At 62.5% G+C, this 16484-nt stretch overlaps 1 protein-coding gene across 1 annotated transcript in view; it reads left to right on the top strand.

Annotated features, from left to right (window-relative positions):
* Positions 1 to 16117, top strand: part of ITGB2 (integrin subunit beta 2) — a 24317-nt gene extending 8200 nt beyond the window's left edge. Inside the window, exons 4-16 of the mRNA XM_032392677.1 lie at positions 2256 to 2436; positions 3324 to 3494; positions 4059 to 4300; positions 5620 to 5775; positions 6339 to 6434; positions 8386 to 8475; positions 9856 to 9996; positions 11510 to 11697; positions 11805 to 12049; positions 12364 to 12583; positions 13097 to 13302; positions 15316 to 15482; positions 15637 to 16117. Coding sequence (XP_032248568.1) covers positions 2256 to 2436; positions 3324 to 3494; positions 4059 to 4300; positions 5620 to 5775; positions 6339 to 6434; positions 8386 to 8475; positions 9856 to 9996; positions 11510 to 11697; positions 11805 to 12049; positions 12364 to 12583; positions 13097 to 13302; positions 15316 to 15482; positions 15637 to 15699 — 2166 coding nt within the window. The 3' untranslated portion in view covers positions 15700 to 16117. The remainder of the gene's footprint in view (positions 1 to 2255; positions 2437 to 3323; positions 3495 to 4058; positions 4301 to 5619; positions 5776 to 6338; positions 6435 to 8385; positions 8476 to 9855; positions 9997 to 11509; positions 11698 to 11804; positions 12050 to 12363; positions 12584 to 13096; positions 13303 to 15315; positions 15483 to 15636) is intronic.
* Positions 16118 to 16484: the final 367 nt, after the last annotated feature.

Below are 16484 nucleotides of genomic sequence, written 5' to 3'. Positions count from 1 at the left end.
CCCGACCACGCCCTCCTCCCCATCCCCAGATCCTGACCACGCCCTCCTGCCCCGGGACCCCCCAGATCCCGACCATGGCGTCCTCCCCCTCAGGACCCCCCCGCCCCAGATTCTGACCACGCCCTCCTGCCCTGGGGGTCCCTGAGGTTCTGACGCTGCATGCATGCACACGCATTATTATTTTTCCTCAAGCATTTGAGAGTAGACTGCAGACCTGAAGCCCCTTCATCCTTAATACGTCCCGCCTCCTTCTCAAGCGCAAGGCATCCCCCCAGAGACCCACAGTGCGCTCTTCCAAGACGGGACAGCTGCCAGGGCGCGGGATCACATCTGCACGCCCTACGCAAATACTTCCAGCGGTCCCAGGGATGCCTTTGGCAGCGTTTGCCTCGGGCTGTGGATGACCCAGGATCCGTTCTGCCCGCGGCGGTCCTGTCCCTTTAGTCTCCCGGAGCCGTGACAGACAACGCCCTCTGCTCCGTCATGCACATCCTTGACATTGACGAGTGCAGAACAGCAACCAAGTAGAAGGCCCGGCGCTGCCTCTGCTCCGGTCCAGGGCCTGTTTGGGGAGGAGCCCTGCACCGGGCTCACGCCGTCACCGCGTCCCAGCACGGGTCCTCAGCTAGCGTGGACCACTCGGCTGAGGTGCCATCAGCAGGCTTCCCCACCGCTATTTACTCTGCGGTGAATCAGTAACTTGTGGGGAGATGCGCCGGGGCCAGGAGACCTTCCCTTCCCGTCAGGCCCACACCCCTCACGTGAGCACCCCCGGGTGCTTCGTGCCTGAGTCGCTCAGTACCGCGAGGGCTGCAGAGGGGTGGCGTCCAGGTCATAAACTCCTGTAAGGGCTTCTAATGTAAGGAGGAGTTTGTCCTTCTCCCCCTGTCTCTCTCTCATCCGCGTGGACCCATAGAGTTTTAGAGTTTTATTTTATTCAGTAGCTTATAATGTATCCCTGTCATTTTGAGGCTCAAATAGTTCCAGATTGGGCCGCTGGGAGCCCCCTCCCCAGGCTCTGTGTCCCACTGGCACGCCCCTCATCGTTTTTTTGTTTTTGCTTTTTATTTTTGAGTGCTTTCTTCCTCTAGAATAAGATGCCCCAGGCCAGACCTACGTCCTGGCCCCAAGCGTGGAATGTTTCTCTGGAAGTTCCTGGTTCCCTTTCAGGAGAAGCCGGGCTCCTGACATCCGCAACACATTTCCTCATTTTCTCGTTCCCTCGATGCTCTGACAGGAGCTTCTGAGGCCAGCCCACAAGCAGCCTACGGAGAAGTGGGGTGTGGGGTGTGGTCTCTCCCTTTGGATGTGATGTGGCCACAGCCCGGGGGCTGAAATGTCCCCCAGCAGGTTGGAGCTCCTCAGCCCCTCAGTGAGCTTATTCGATTTGTTGGAAATGCAGTGAGGCTGGTAGCTTCCACACGGATTACATGGGAAGCTTTTCTCAGTTCCTGGGGAGTTCACTTGATTTCTCAAGTTCTTAAGCATTGACAGAGCTCCAAGGGGAAGTGCCAGCCCTCCCCGCCCGGCTATGGCCGCCCTGTGGTCACAGGCCCTGCCGCACGCAGCCGGCCCCGCACCCCTGCCTTACCCTTCCCGAGTCCCCTTCCCTGAAAGGAAGCAGAGAGAGGTATCGTGTTCTGTAGTGCGCCCTTCCGTGGCCTAGCGCGAGGACCCACGGAATGGGGGCCCTGCTCCTGCCCCGTTTATGGGGGCAAAGTGGGCATGAGGACACTACCCTGAACCCAGGACCCCCACACTCCTCTCCGAACAGCGAGGGGCTTGGCCCAGAGTCCCAGCCTGCATGCCAGGGCTCCAGGGGTCCCACGTGCTTTCTCTCGGGAGGGCGCCCCCACCGAAGCTTCTGCACGGCCGCACCTGTCCTGGTGCCCCAGCAGGCTGCTCCCGGCCCTGGGGCTGCTGAGCGACCCCAGGGGCCAGCCTGAGGCTAGAGACGTGGGTCCTTCAGTCAGCTCTGCTGCCGGAGGCAGTGGGGGGCAAGCCCCCCGTTCCCAGACTGGGGTGATCTAGGAGCCTCATGGAGAGGCCGTCAGAAGGCAGGTGTCTTCCTAGCTGCCCAGCCTCCCACCCCCCCCACCCCCACCCCCGCGAGGACATCTGTTTTGAATCCCAGGTGCAAATGAGGAGGGGCAGCCTCCTTAAATGACCCTGAGGGTCAGTCTTGTGCAGCACCCACAGTGTGGCCCCCACATTTTCTCTGCCCTCCTCCTGACCCCTGACCCCTCCCCCCTCAGAACTTCACTGGGCTAGGGGAGCCGGACTCGGTTCGCTGTGACACCCGGAAGCAGCTATTGTTGAAGGGATGTGCGGCTGATGACATCATGGACCCCAGGAGCCTGGCTGAGACCCAGGAGGACAAGAAGGACGGCCAGCAGCAGCTGTCCCCACAGAAAGTGACGCTCTACCTGAGACCAGGTAGGCTCGGCCTCAGCTGGGGGTGAGCCAGCATGTGTGTGTCGGTCACTCTGGGTGCCAGGGCCAACTGGTGGCACAAGTGTCCACGTGACCAGGTCAGACGGCAGGTAGGCGAGCCCCAAGGACTGTTAGAAACCTCAAGAACAGCGTCTGAGCTCCCCTGTGGGCCTCCCCTCTGCCTGCAAGAGGATGGCCCCACACCCGGTGTCTGCGGCTACGTGCTTCTGCTCTGTGGCCTTTCCAAATGGGAGAGGGACCATCTGGAAAACACTGTTCTATCCCACTGTCAGAATGCCAGGTGCTCTTGGCAGAGTAAAGGCTCTGATAAGTCCTGCAGCCAAGGAACCTGAGCGACTGTTTAAATCAGTGTTGCTCAACCTGATTGACCACAGAACCCTGTCAGTGCTCCAACAAGTGCCCTTCGGGAGGGCGGACATGGTGAAGGAACAGGACCTTGTGGACAGGCCAGGGCAGGGCTGGGGAGCTGCCTGCCCTGTAACACCACCCCCAGGATGGCAGGCAGCCCAGCAGGGAGTCGGAGGCACGGACAGACAGTCCAGTCAGGCCCTCCCCCGGTCATTCACGCTCCCGTCACATGTTTGCTGAGCAGCCGCTGTGGGCCAGGCAGCGCCCTGGGGCTGGGACCCAGGCCGCACCAGGATGGGGGGGGGGGGGGGCTGGTGCGGGGATGGAGCAGGCACACAGAAGTGTGTCCGGAACGTTCTATCTGGGAATGTGTGTTCCGTACTGCAACTCCAGTCTAGCTGGGTGCCCTGGGACTCGTCCACAGGCCTCGGGGGGAGGGGCCGTCGTGAGCATTTCGGGACCTGCGGAGGACACGCGGGTGCCCCCTAGACGCCCTGACTCTCCCCCGTCTCTGCCGGCAGGTCAGGCGGCTACCTTCAACGTGACCTTCCGGCGGGCCAAGGGTTACCCCATCGACCTGTACTACCTGATGGACCTCTCCTACTCCATGCTGGACGACCTCATCAACGTCAAGAAGCTGGGCGGTGACCTGCTCCGGGCCCTCAACGAAATCACCGAGTCCGGCCGCATCGGTGAGGCGCCCCCCCCCCCCATCCCAGCCAGCCCCGCTGCTCACGCGCCTCCCCACAGCCACGCAGCGCAGGGCACTGGGGGCTCTGCCAGGGCCCCCCGGCCCCCCTTGGGCCACGCCTGGGGGCTGGCTCCCCGGACACCGTCATGCCGCGCAGCCCTCCACTTCCTCTGTTTATGAAAAGTTAAAGAGCACCATAGTATGACAGACGTGTGGCTCACCCAGGGGGCCGGCGGGGCCTGGGTGCCTGACACGCGCCCGCCCGTGTACCCGTGCAAGTCTGGGGCAAAGGGGACACCCGCCTTTCATCTCTGCCCCCCCCCCAGCCGTTGTCTCTGCGCGCAGGCCGCACGCTCAGGCCGCACGCCCGACGTGCACACGCTCGTGCTCGCACACACGTGTGCCATCACACTCACGCACGTGGGCGCACGCAGACCCCCCCACGCGCTGTCGTGTTTTCTCGCCTGCCCTGGTTCGCAGCAGGGAAACTGAGGCTCGCGGGTGGGCTCACAGCCTCATGCCGCCTCGGCCTCCCCCTCGCCCACTCATCCTGCCTGCCCCTCAGGCTTCGGGTCCTTCGTGGACAAGACGGTGCTCCCCTTCGTCAACACGCACCCCGAGAAGCTGAAGAACCCGTGCCCCAACAAGGAGAAGGAGTGCCAGCCCCCGTTCGCCTTCAGACACGTGCTGAAGCTCACCAACAACTCCAACCAGTTCCAGACAGAGGTCGGGAAGCAGCTGATTTCCGGAAACCTGGACGCCCCCGAGGGCGGGCTGGACGCCATGATGCAGGTCGCCGCGTGCCTGGTGAGGTCCTGTCCCAGCCCCAGCCCCCAGCCTTCCCCAAACCTCCCTCCTGCAGCCGCAGGGCCACCCTCACTGGCCGGCCCCGCCCGCAGAGGGCCCCATCGGCCCGGGTTTCCCGACAGCCGGGGGGCCTGCCAAGCACCCACACACTTCGCCGGGGGCCTGTGACCCTGGGCAACTCTGTTGAGGCCTCAATCTAATAAAGATCTTGTAAGGCTAGGCCGCGGAGCAGTGTGATGCTGGCCGCTCCTGACCGGCGTCCCCATCTGCCGCTGGCTCGCCCCCCCTCCCCCCCCACCCCGGGAAGGAGGCATCCCCACCAGGCGTCCCCATGTCTGTCTGTGCCGGCCCCTCCCCCAGCAGCCCTCCCCCTGCCTCCCCGCCCTCCCTGGTGGTCCTGCCCTCCCCCTGCCTCCCCGCCCTCCCTGGTGGTCCTGCCCTCCCCCTGCTTCCCCGCCCACCCTGGTGGTCCTGCCCGGTTCCGTCCCACCTGCAGTATCTATGCTGTGTTATGGTACCGACCACACCGTGGCTTTTTTTTCTTTAAGATTTTATTTATTTGAGAGAGAGAGAGAGAGAGCACAAGCAGGGGGAGCAGCAGAGGGGGAGAATCCCAAGCAGACTCCCCATTGATCGCAGAGCCTGACGTGGGGCTCGATCTCACGACCCTGAGACCATGACCTGAGCCGAAACGGAGTCAGATGCTCAAGTGACCGAGCCACCCAGGAGCCCCTTTTTTTGTTTTTGTTTTAATATTATTTATTTTTATTTTTGTTTTATTATTTTTTATGACACCGTTTTAAACCTTCACAAACCAGATTCCAATCTGCCAGCATCTCTGTGGGCCCCCAGGCCCGTGGACCGACCGCCTTTCTATTTTTGTGTGATGCTGTGCTTTATGACACGCGTGTCGCGAGCATCCCCGGCCACCCGTGTCCCTTTGTGAGTCCCTCAGTTTCTCTCATCTTTCGTGTCTACCATGTTTTCATGTTGTGACACACATTTCTGTATTTCTTTCTGTTTGGGGGGCTACTTCCTTAAGATTAGTCCCTGGTCTGATTGGCCCCAGAGGGTGTTCGCATCATTTCAGCCCCCCAGCCACCTGGCCGTGTGCGTGGGCATTTCTCAAGCAGGCCATGGTGCTAGAATCCGGGCCGGACGGGGGACCCCGAGTCCCGCGGCTGGGGTCCGGCCTCGGCGTCCTCCTGCTCCCCGGGAGAGCCAGGAGTGGGGCACAAGCCCGGCACCGGCCTCCAGGCTACCCCATCACCCTCTGCCCACTGGGGAAACTGAGGCCCGTCACCCTGCCATCTTCCCAGGAGGAAATCGGCTGGCGCAACGTCACTCGGCTGCTGGTGTTTGCCACAGACGACGGCTTCCACTTCGCGGGTGACGGGAAGCTGGGTGCCATCCTGACCCCCAATGACGGCCGCTGCCACCTGGAGGGCAACCTATACAAGCGCAGCAATGAATTCGTGCGTGGCCCTCCTGTGTCCCCGTGTCCTCAGAGGGCCCGACAGCCCAGGGGGCCCTCCCGTGTCCCTGTGTCGTGTCCTCGGAGGGACCGACAGCCCAGGGGCCCCTCCCATGTCCCCGTGTCCTCGGAGGGCCCGACAGCCCAGGGGGCCCTCCCATGTCCCTGTGTCCCCGTGTCCTCAGAGGGCCCGACAGCCCAGGGGACCCTCCCGTGTCCCCGTGTCCTCAGAGGGACCGACAGCCTAGGAGGCCCTCCCGTGTCCATGTGTCCCCGTGTCCTCGGAGGGCCCGACAGCACAGGGGGCCCAGGAGGGAACGCAGGGGCCGGGCTGTGGTGTCGGGGGCTCTGCCCCAGAGGAGCAGGGAGCAGGGGGCTGGGGGGGTCAGCGTCCTCTGGTCTGGTCCCCGTCGCAGGAGCTTGCCTTCTCCTGCTGCGAGCTGACACCGCACCCTGAACTGCTCGGGGTGGGGGGGCTAGGCCTCTGGGCCCTGGGGGGAGCAGACGGAGGGCCTGGGGCTCCGTGCCTGACCCCGGGGCCACCTGACCAGACGTCCCCTCCAGGACTACCCGTCGGTGGGCCAGCTGGCACACAAACTGGCTGAAAACAACATCCAGCCCATCTTTGCGGTGACCAAGAGAATGGTGAAAACCTACGAGGTTGGTGCAGCCGGGGTCCTGGGGGGGGGGGGGGGCATGCTCACCGGGGGGCGGCGGGCGGGGGGCGGCGGGGCGCTGCAGCGGGTGAGGCTCGGGGCGCTGCGCCGACGCCCGGGGAGGAGGACGGTCTCTGTCGGCGGATTGTAACGCAGCCGCCGTGTTTCCACATCTGCTACGACACAGCGAGTCCGTCTGCGGGCCCGTGCTCAGTTTGTACGCATGCGCTCTGCGACATCAGCGCTTCCATCACGTCAGGTGCACAGGGTGGGCCGGGCGCACTCCAGAGGGACGCGCCCCCGAAACGCCCCACCAGGGCTGTCTCCCCCCACCCCCCGCCCAGGGAACCAGCTCTCGCACGCTGACACTTCCTTCTCTGCTTCGGGAACCCTGCTCTGTCCTGACTTCTCCTGACTTCACGGAATGACTGTTCCCGTTCAGTTCTTCCAGAGCACGGGGAACTTTCCGTTCCCGGGCCAGTTTCTCTTCTGTCCTTCGTGCCCTCTGTCCGGCACGTGTTTGCGTTACTGCCTGCCGTGCTGCGCCGTCTGTGGATGAGCAAGGGGGCCTCCTCTCGGCTCTGGTGCGCTGTGAGAGCACCTGCTGGCCCCCCACCCTCCCCGAGTCCTGCTTTCCGCCGTGGGGGGGGCCTGCGGCCGCTTCTGGGGCAGGGGATGCTGGCGGGGGGCCAACACCAAGACGGAGACCCGCAGCTCCTACTGTCAGTTTTCCAGACTCCGAAAGGGGACAGGACCCTGCAGGAGATGCAGAGGAGGGGGAGGGGCAGGGGTCCAGGAGAACCCCTGGGGTGGGCACTGGAAGCTTGCCAAACCACAGGGACCGGGGCTCCGTGCCGGGCTGATGACCGGGTGCACCATCAGGACCCGGCAGGCAGTACTAGGGCGCACAGCTGGTCCCGGTATTTTGCTGTCGGGGCAGGACAGTGCTGTGATGGAGTAGAAGCAGGAGGTTTGAACTGCAAACCCCCAGGATGGACGATGCCCTAGTGTGTCCAGGCCTTTCTGAGCCTGTTTCCCGACCCTCATTCATGGGGCTCCTGGGTGAGGGGCATCGAGGCGACCCAGAGCCTGTAAGGAGAGCATTTGCTGGACCGTCCTTGGTGCCCCACACTGAGGGGAGAGCAGGTTGGAGGGACAGGACAGGGGAGAGCCCAGCTTCCCAGAGCCACAGGGGGTCCTGCGCAAGGGGTGGAGGGGAGAGGGCAGTGGAGGCCACAAGGGGTTGGTGGCCGGGCTGTGCCAGGCCTTGTGGATTCCGTGGAGGTACCTGGACTCTATCTGGGGAGTCACGGGGGGGGGGGGGGGGGGGGGGGGGAGTGGGGGCAGAGAAGTGACACAAGCATCGGTTCTGTAAGATACAGCGAGGATTCAGTCTTCCGTGAAAGAGAGTGTGAGGGCAGGAGGGGGCACAGAGGTGTCCTGGAGGCTGGCCCCAGGCCTGTCTGCGTTACAGGCACTCCAGCCTGCCCATGAGCAGGCGCCACGGGACCCCCGGCCCGCTGGAGCCCAGGGCCCCATTCCTGCTTAACACAGTCGTTACTAAAATTAAATTACATCAACACACTGAAATGCTCACCCCTCACCCCTTCCTGCTGGTGTTGGCACATTTTGAGATTCTCTGCCCTTGGCCGTAGCTGACGTATCCGCACGGCCGGGTCGCTCCGTCACGGTGGCGAGGGACAGCTCTCCCAGCAGGTCACGAGCTGGAGGTCGGCCACGGAGGAGTGCTCCCAGCGAGGAAATGGGCTGTTCCTGAGCCACTGACCTGGTCTTAACTGAGAGCGATAAGCTATCTGGGGGGGGTGGGGAGGGGCAGTCTGGGCCATTTTACAAGCAAGAAGGAACCCTCTGGGGTGTTACAAACCCCAGGGACGCTGTGGCTTCCGTGGCCCCAGGGCTCCAGCTGAGACGGGTGTGGTCTCCTTGCCCAACAGAAACTCACTGAGGTCATCCCCAAGTCAGCGGTCGGGGAGCTGTCGGACGACTCCAGCAATGTGGTGCAGCTCATCAAGAACGCCTACAACGTGAGTGCCCCTGGCGCTCCGCAGGGGTCCCCGGGGCTGGGGGCAGACCCCTGCCCTCCCTGCCGTAGGCCAGCCGAAGGGGGGGTCTGCAGAGGGGAGCCCTGCCTCACAGGGCCACCATCAGGCCTTCTGGATTAGTGGACGCTGGCTCTTCCTACGGGGCACCCCGGTCCTCCCCCGGGGATGGCGTGGTTTGTGCCCTGCCTGACCCTCACCTCTGCCCTCCATGAAACACGAGCACCCAGCCTCCTCTTAGGCCACGGTCCTGGTGGCCTCCCCACGCACTGCAGACTGAGAGCACCCGGGAAGTGCCGGGCCCTCGAATGGAGCTAGGGCTCTGGTGAGGGGTTGTGTTTGCTCCTTGTGCCCTTGTGGAGCCCGAAACCCCCAAGGCGGGCCCTCCTGTGTCTTCACACCCACGACTATCACTGCTCACTCGCCTCTGACTCTGTCTCTCTGTCTCTGTCTGTCTCTTTCTCTCTGTGTCTCTGTTTCTCTGTCTCTGTCTCTCTCTGTTTCTCCATCTCTGTCTCTTTCTGTTTCTCCGTCTCTCCCTTTCTGTCTCTGTCTCTCCCTCTCTGTCTGTCTCTGTTCCTCCCTCTCTCTGTCTCCCTCTCTTTGTCCCTCTGTCTCTCTCTCTGTGTGTCTCTCTGTGTCTGTCTCTCCCTCTTTGTCTCTGTCTCTGTCTCTCTCTCTGTCTCTTTGTCCCTCTATCTCTCCCTCTCTGTCTCTCTCTCCCTCTGTCTCTTTGTCCCTCTGTCTCTCTCTGTCTCCCTCTGTCTCTGTTTTTGTCTCTGTCTCTGTCTCCCTCTCTGTCTCTGTTGCTGTCTCTCTCTGTCTCCCTGTGTCTGTCTTTCTGTCTCTGTCTCCCTCCGTCTCTTTGTCCCTCTGTCTCTCTCTGTCTCCCTCTGTCTCTGTCTCTGTCTCCCTGTCTGTCTCTGTTGCTGTCTCTCTCTGTCTCTGTCTCCCTCTCTGTGTCTGTCTTTCTGTCTCTGTCTCTCCCTCTCCCTCTGTCTCTCTCTCCCTCTCTTGTCTCTCTCCGTCTCCGTCTCCGTCTGTCTCTCATTCATTTACCCAGTTCCCCCAGCTCCTAGCCCATGCCTGGCGCTGGGCACGTGGTGGTGGGTGGGACCTGCAGGCCCCGTCCCCGTGGCCGTGGCCTGTCCCCGTCGGCCCCCTCACTGGCCTGTCCTGGGGGGCCGTGGCATTGGTAGCCCGGCCACTGCCTACAGGGGTACGGGGCATGCTGCCGCCCCAGCTCTCCGTGGGCGCGTGGGTGGAGGGAGGGACGAGCAATGAAGAGGCGTCGGCACCATCGGCCAGGAAGGGCCCGAGGACAGTGGGAGGAACCCCTAAACCACGGCCGCTCTTCCCCCCCAGAAACTCTCCTCCAGGGTCTTTCTGGACCACAACATGGTCCCCAGCACCCTGAAAGTCACCTACAGCTCCTTCTGCAGTAATGGGGTATCGCAGGTGGACCAGCCCAGAGGGGACTGCGACGGCGTCCAGATCAACGTCCCGGTGAGACCCCGTCCCAACCTTCCGGAAGGTTCTCTCCCAGGGACAGCTGGGGGTGCACCCAGGCCCACCGCTAGCACAGGGGCAAGCGAGGGACGGGCCAGCGTCTGCTGCCGATCCAGCTCCTTCCCAAGGCGCCAGACGCTGCTTGTGTACGGCCGTTTCGCGCGGTAAGGAGAGGATCGGCGGTCAGGCTGCGCGCACGGCTCCGCCCCGGGCTCCGCCGGTGTAGACGGAGGGCGGAGCGGGACGGCAGCGCCCCCTGGGGGCAGGTGCTGCGCGGCGCGTCCCAGCGCAGAAGGGAGTACTTCCCGCCGTCCGCACATCTGGTTTGCTTCGGTCTGCTTTCCTGATTTTTGTGTTTTGGGCTTTTGGGGGTTTTTCTTTGAGTGTTTAATTTTATTTATTTATTTTTAAGTGGGCTCCACACCCAACGTGGGGCTTGAACTCATGACCCTGAGATCAAGACGCAGACGCTCTCCTGACTGAACCAGCCTGGCGCTCCTATTTTGTTTTTTTGACAAAGATATTAAAGCATGGGCCACAGGGATGATTAGAAATAGGCGCTGAGTCATTTCCATAATATTTTGATTTTATTATGACCGTAAAAATTAAATTTTTCCTCTCTCCGGCTGTGAACTAATATTCAGCAAAAATACTTCCTCTTATTGAGGTTTTAAATAGGACATTGGAATTCAATCCTCAACTATGTCACTTGCTAAATGTTGCATATACATGTTTACTGAGCGACCCACACGGGAATTTATTCAATCTTCTGATGAGCTGATTGCTTCTTACACATTTTTCCTAGTATTTCTGCTCCTCCTAAACGTCCCCTGTAGCAATTCATTTAAATGTTCCTAGGGTGTGGCTTGCTTTTGACAAGTCAGTGCTCCCCGAAGCTCTGAGCTGCTGACTTCAGGGGTGCAGGTGGGCGGCAGGGACTCTGCTCTGTCCCACCCGGTTCCCCTGGGGCGTGATCTTCTACCCTTTATTCAGGGTCAGAGCACACTCCATATCCAGAATCTAGGGCCTCCTGCAGGATTCTGGCATCTCAGCATTCCAGACATAAGGAGAAAATCCGTGTCCTTTCCCAAGTCACCACGTCTCCTTTCTAATGCACGGATGTTAAAAATATTCTAGAAGCACCCCCCCCCCCCCAGCCTAAGGCCAAGCCAGGAGGTGATGGGTGTGGGGAGCAGCACGGCTGGGAAGGCCCCGGTGGGCCTGACGCTCCAACGTTCCTGCACCTCCGACTCTGGGGCCCCAGACGGCCTTCTCTCTTTTTCATGTCCAGTCCCAAGTCCTGGATTAATGCGGAGTGTTCTGTGTTCTTCCAGCCGTCCCCTCCCCATGCTTCCCTGCACTCCCTCCTGGGGCCCTCGAGAAAGGCTGCCCCCCCCCCCCCCAGCTGGGCTCCTGGACAAACCTGTGTCCAGGCCGCAGGCGAGCAGATGGGACAGAGCGTGGCCCCGCCGCCGCCGCCTCGCCTGAGCCCTGCTGTTGTCGGCGACAGATTACCTTCCAGGTGAAGGTCACGGCCACGGAGTGCATCCAGGAGCAGTCCTTCGTCATCCGGGCACTGGGCTTCACGGACACGGTGACGGTGCGAGTCCTCCCTCAGTGTGAGTGCCACTGCCGGGCCGAGAGCCAGGCCCGCGGCCTCTGCGGCGGCAAGGGCTTCCTGGAGTGCGGCATCTGCAGGTGAGCAGGGCGCCAGCAGAGCTTTCAGCCAAGGGCCCGCGGCCTCCGAGAGAGGGCCGGCCTCCCGCGTGCCCCTCGGGCCCTGAGCCCCGCCGCTCCCGCTGCAGGTGTGAGGCCGGCTACATCGGGAAGCGCTGTGAGTGCCAGACACACGGCCGGAGCAGCCAGGAGCTGGAGGGCAGCTGCCGGCGCGACAACAGCTCCATCCTCTGCTCGGGGCTGGGGGACTGCCTCTGCGGGCAGTGCGTATGCCACAGGAGCGACGTGCCCAACAAGAAGGTCTTCGGGCGCTACTGCGAGTGCGACAACGTCAACTGCGAGCGCTACGACGGGCGGGTCTGCGGGGGCGAGGGTGAGCACGCTGCGGACGGGGGGACGGGCGGTGTGGACAGACAGGCGGACCGGGGCGAGCGGGGGTGCAGACGGAGGGACAGACGGACCCCGGCGAGCAGGTGCGGACAGAGAGCCGGGGTGTGGGGTGGACAGACAGGCGGACCGGGGCGAGCGGGGCGAGCGGGGGTGCAGACGGAGGGACAGACAGACCCCGGCGAGCAGGTGCGGACAGAGGGCCGGGGTGTGGGGTGGACAGACAGGCGGACCGGGGCGAGCGGGGGCAGGGACGGCCGGACCGCGGGGCGGGGCTGAGTCCCGGCCACTGTCCTGCAGAGCGGGGCAGCTGCGCTTGCGGCAAGTGCTACTGTAAGGAGGGCTTCGAGGGCTCGGCGTGCCAGTGCGAGCGGTCCACCCGGGGCTGCCTGAGCGCCGAGGGCTTCGAGTGCAACGGGCGCGGCCGCTGTCGCTGTAACGTGTGTGAGTGCGATGCGGGCTACCAGCCGCCCCTGTGCCTGGAGTGCCTGGGCTGCCCGTCGCCCTGCGGCCGGTACATGTGAGTGCCCCCTCGCGCCCCCCCGCGCTCTTCTCTCGCCCCCCACGCCTCCTCCCCGTGGCCCTCACCCGCCTGTGTCAGGCAGGCCCCGCCGGCCAGGCCCCCGCCCGCCCCCGGGAGCCCTGCTTGGCGCCCACCCCCCAGCAGACCTCTCCCACCGCCTGGGGCCGAGCTCTCATGCGTGTGCGCTCACGCCCGCGCTCACACCCACACACCCGCACTCACGCCCACACGCTTGCGCTCACACTCACTCACGCCTGTGCTCACGCCCGTGCTCACACTCACACCCACGATCACGCTCGCGCCCACGCCCGGGATCGCGCCCACGCCCGCACTCGCACTCGAGTCCACACCCGCCCTCGCGCCCACGCCCAGGCTCACGCCCGCACCCACGCTCACGCCCGCACTCACGCCCACGCCCACAGCCGCGCTCACACCCACACTCACGCCCACACTCACACCCGCGCTCACACTCACACCCACGCTCGCGCTCCCACACTTCTTTCTCTGCAGCACGTGCGCCCAGTGTCTCAAGTTTGACCAGAGCCTGTTGGGGAAGAACTGCAGCGTGGAGTGCGGGAACGTGGGCCTGCTGAGCGAACGCCCGGAAAAGGGCCGCAGGTGCAAGGAGCGGGATCTGGAGGGCTGCTGGATCACCTACACCCTGCGGCAGCGGGTCGGCAGGGACAGCTACGACATCCACGTGGACGACACCCGAGGTGAGGCCCGGGAGACCGGGCGTCTCCACCACCGGCGAGGGTGCCCCTCCTCACTTGGAAGGATGGCCTGGGGGTTAGGCAAGTGTCTACAGCCATGGTCCTGCCCTGGCCCCTCTCCCTGGCTCACATCGTGACCCGTGGGAGGCGGTTCATGGCTTGTTCCCTCCGCGACAGCACTGTTCCGAACCAGGGCACGTTTCTGGGCTGGGTGCCAACCACTGGACAGCTGCCTGGGGCTTGGAGGCATGGGTCCCAAGAGCCGGTCCTTGGAGAGCTGTGTGAGGACCACCGTGGGCTCCGATCTCAGCCCTGGAGGGGGGCCTGGGGCCAGGAGCCCAGGCGGCACGCTTTCCCAAATGCTGCTTGCTGGTCCATCACTGCGCTCCGGGGCCATACCTGGCCCAGTAATGGTTGAAGACATGGGGACACCAATCCTGTCCTCATAAGGCTCGCACTCCAAGGGGGTGGGGACATACTTGGCCAGTACCCGAGACAACGTGAGATTGTGGCCAGAGTCATGAGGTACAAAGATGGCGGCAAGGGTGGGTGGCCCTGAGGTCAGAGGTGGCCCTGAGGTCAGGGGTCAGACGGTCTCTCGGAGGAGGACCGCTGCAGCCAAGAACACAGGATGGGACATCCGTACGGGGGGAACAGAAGGCCGTGGGTCAGAGGCCCTTGGCTCTGGGTTTTCAGGGGGCCCCTGTGAGGCCTGTGAGGCATTTGGGTCTCTCTCCAAACATAGCAAGAAGCTGTTAGCAGTTTTCAGAAGAGCGAGGGACACATCGGAGCTGCATTTTCAAAAGCTGAATGCAGAGCCATGAGGGGCTGCTGCAGGACGGGGGCACTGTGGCGTGGAGAGGGACGCGTGTGGAGGTGGCAGGGGCATGGGGGCGGCGTGGACAGAGCCTGCCCTTGAATGGAACACGGGGACGGGACCGGGAGGAGCGGGAGAGAGATCCACAGGCCCCAACAGGTGGTGTGTGCTCAGGCCAGTTTTTAGGAGGCACGCTGGGTGGGTGACAGTGACGGACACATGTGGGTGCTGGGACTTTGGGAGCATGGTGGGATGGGTTTCAGGGCTCCGGACAAGCGGCGCCCCGGGGTGTGTGGGGCACACAGACGCTCAGCACCCCCCCCCCACTTCCCCTTTCCTGCTCAGAGAGGCTGAGGGCAGGGGAGCATAGGGCTGGGAGGCCCAGCCCTGCAGGTGGATGCAGCAGGCGCGGACAAGCCATCCACCAGGGCCCTTGCAGGACTGATTCTGCTCCCAGCTCCCCTCCCCACGGTGGGAACCCCAGGAAGGCAGGTGGGGCTCAGGGCCTCTGCGTGGCCAGGAATTCACAGCTTGTGCCTGGGGGCTGTGGATTGCGGCCTGCCAGCATGGAGAGCTTTCGCTGGGTTTCTCTGATGGGCAGATTTGGGGTCCTGTCTGGGTTTGTGCAGCCGTGGCCAAGTTGCTCAAGCTCTCTAGAAAGGCCAGGACGATGGAGGGAGCACAGGGAAACATGGGTGTCCAGGAGCAGGTAAATAAGGGCTCTGTCCCCTGTCCCCCAGCCCTGAAGGAGGAGGTCGGGGCATTAGGACCCCGCCCTGGTTTCCTCGGGAAGGCTTTCACCAGCTGAGTCCTCATCCCCAAACTCAGCTAAGATGTGTTGGGGGCCTCAGGCACCATTTCCTGCCTGAAGATTAACTCTAACTCAGCAAGGTTTGGTGATGGGGCCATTGGCTGTCCCAGCTGGTGGTAACCGAGTCAGGAGGCTGCTGTCTGGTCCGCTTTCTTTCTGTGTAAACAAGGGGCCTTTATATTTCCCCCGGAACCACGGGGCCTGGCCTTCCTCCGTGGCTGGGGGCTGCAGGCTCCCTCGCCTGTCTCTTGCCTTGATGGTGAACGCAGAGGCGGGAAGGCTCTGTCCACCTAAGCACCGGGCAATGACCTGGGGCAGGGCACACAGGGGGCCAGGTGAGCCAGGCAGGGCCTGACGCTAATGTGTGTGTGCTTCTTCCTTGCCTCAGAGTGTGTGGGGGGCCCCAAAATCGCCCCCATTGTGGGGGGCACTGTGTCGGGAGTTGTGCTCATCGGCATCCTTCTGCTGGCCATCTGGAAGGCTCTGACCCACCTGAGTGATCTCCGGGAGTACAAGCGATTTGAGAAGGAGAAGCTCAAGTCCCAGTGGAACAACGTGAGTGGCTGTCCCTGGGGGTCGAGATGGTCCCCCCCAACTGGTCCACTTGCCCCCGTAGTTCGTCCTCGGAGCTGGGACCCAGGGGAAGGTCACCCCCACTCCTGGCTCTTTCTTCCCCTCCACTGACGAGTCGTATTGCATTTCCCACCAGGATAACCCCCTTTTCAAGAGCGCCACCACGACAGTCATGAACCCGAAGTTTGCTGAGAGTTAGGGCGCTTGGTGAAGACAGCGCTATCTGAACCAGATGGAAATACCCCCAAATCACATCTCCTCCGCCAGGCTCCTCCAGGGACATGGCTCACAATCCTTGACAATTTCACCCATTAACGGAAAATCCACTGTTGTTTTCTGCTGTTGAAATAATAGGTATGGTCAGGTGACAATATGGACATGTCGGAAGGGACAGCCTCCCCCCTCTGATGTGTCTGACCTTGTGGTAGAGACTTGAAGAAGGAATTGCTTGGGTCTTATGAGGTTAGATGTGTTTTCCTATAAAACTTAGAGTGGCAATCTCATTGTGGCACAAATTTATTTATATTTGAACTTATCAGGGTATAAAAATCACATCCCATTGATGATACTGTTTCCCAATCGTGTGTATAGAAAAAATAAATAAAACTTCGGTTGAGGCTGTGTGTGGAAGCTGGGCTCTGTGCACCCTCGGAGGGTCCGTGTGGACCGTGGGCCGTGGCGCGCGCTTCTGTCCTTCCTCACCTGTTGGCCGTGTGTCCGTGGCCCTCTCCACCCCCGCCTCCTGCCCCACATCTGAAGCAGCTTTCAGAAGACACAGGGCAGCTTCACAGAAGGGGGCCATCTGCGGAGCGGGGAAATGGGCATCTCTCCGAGTTTTAAAGTAAGTTTGTTTCCCGCGGGCTGTGTCACGGGTGATCTGGAAGTCACGCTGATCCAGCACCAGGCAGCTGTGGGACACAGCCCCGTCTTGTGGCCTTGCAGTACGTGTTGGTGTCCATTGGTCACAACCAGGACATGGGAGTG

The sequence above is a fragment of the Phoca vitulina genome, unplaced genomic scaffold (genome assembly GCF_004348235.1).
Source record: "Phoca vitulina isolate PV1807 unplaced genomic scaffold, GSC_HSeal_1.0 scaffold68, whole genome shotgun sequence".
In the NCBI taxonomy this organism is placed as follows: Eukaryota; Metazoa; Chordata; class Mammalia; order Carnivora; family Phocidae; genus Phoca; species Phoca vitulina.
The sequence above is the reverse complement of the archived record's forward strand: the minus strand, read 5'-3'. Positions and strand labels throughout refer to the sequence as shown.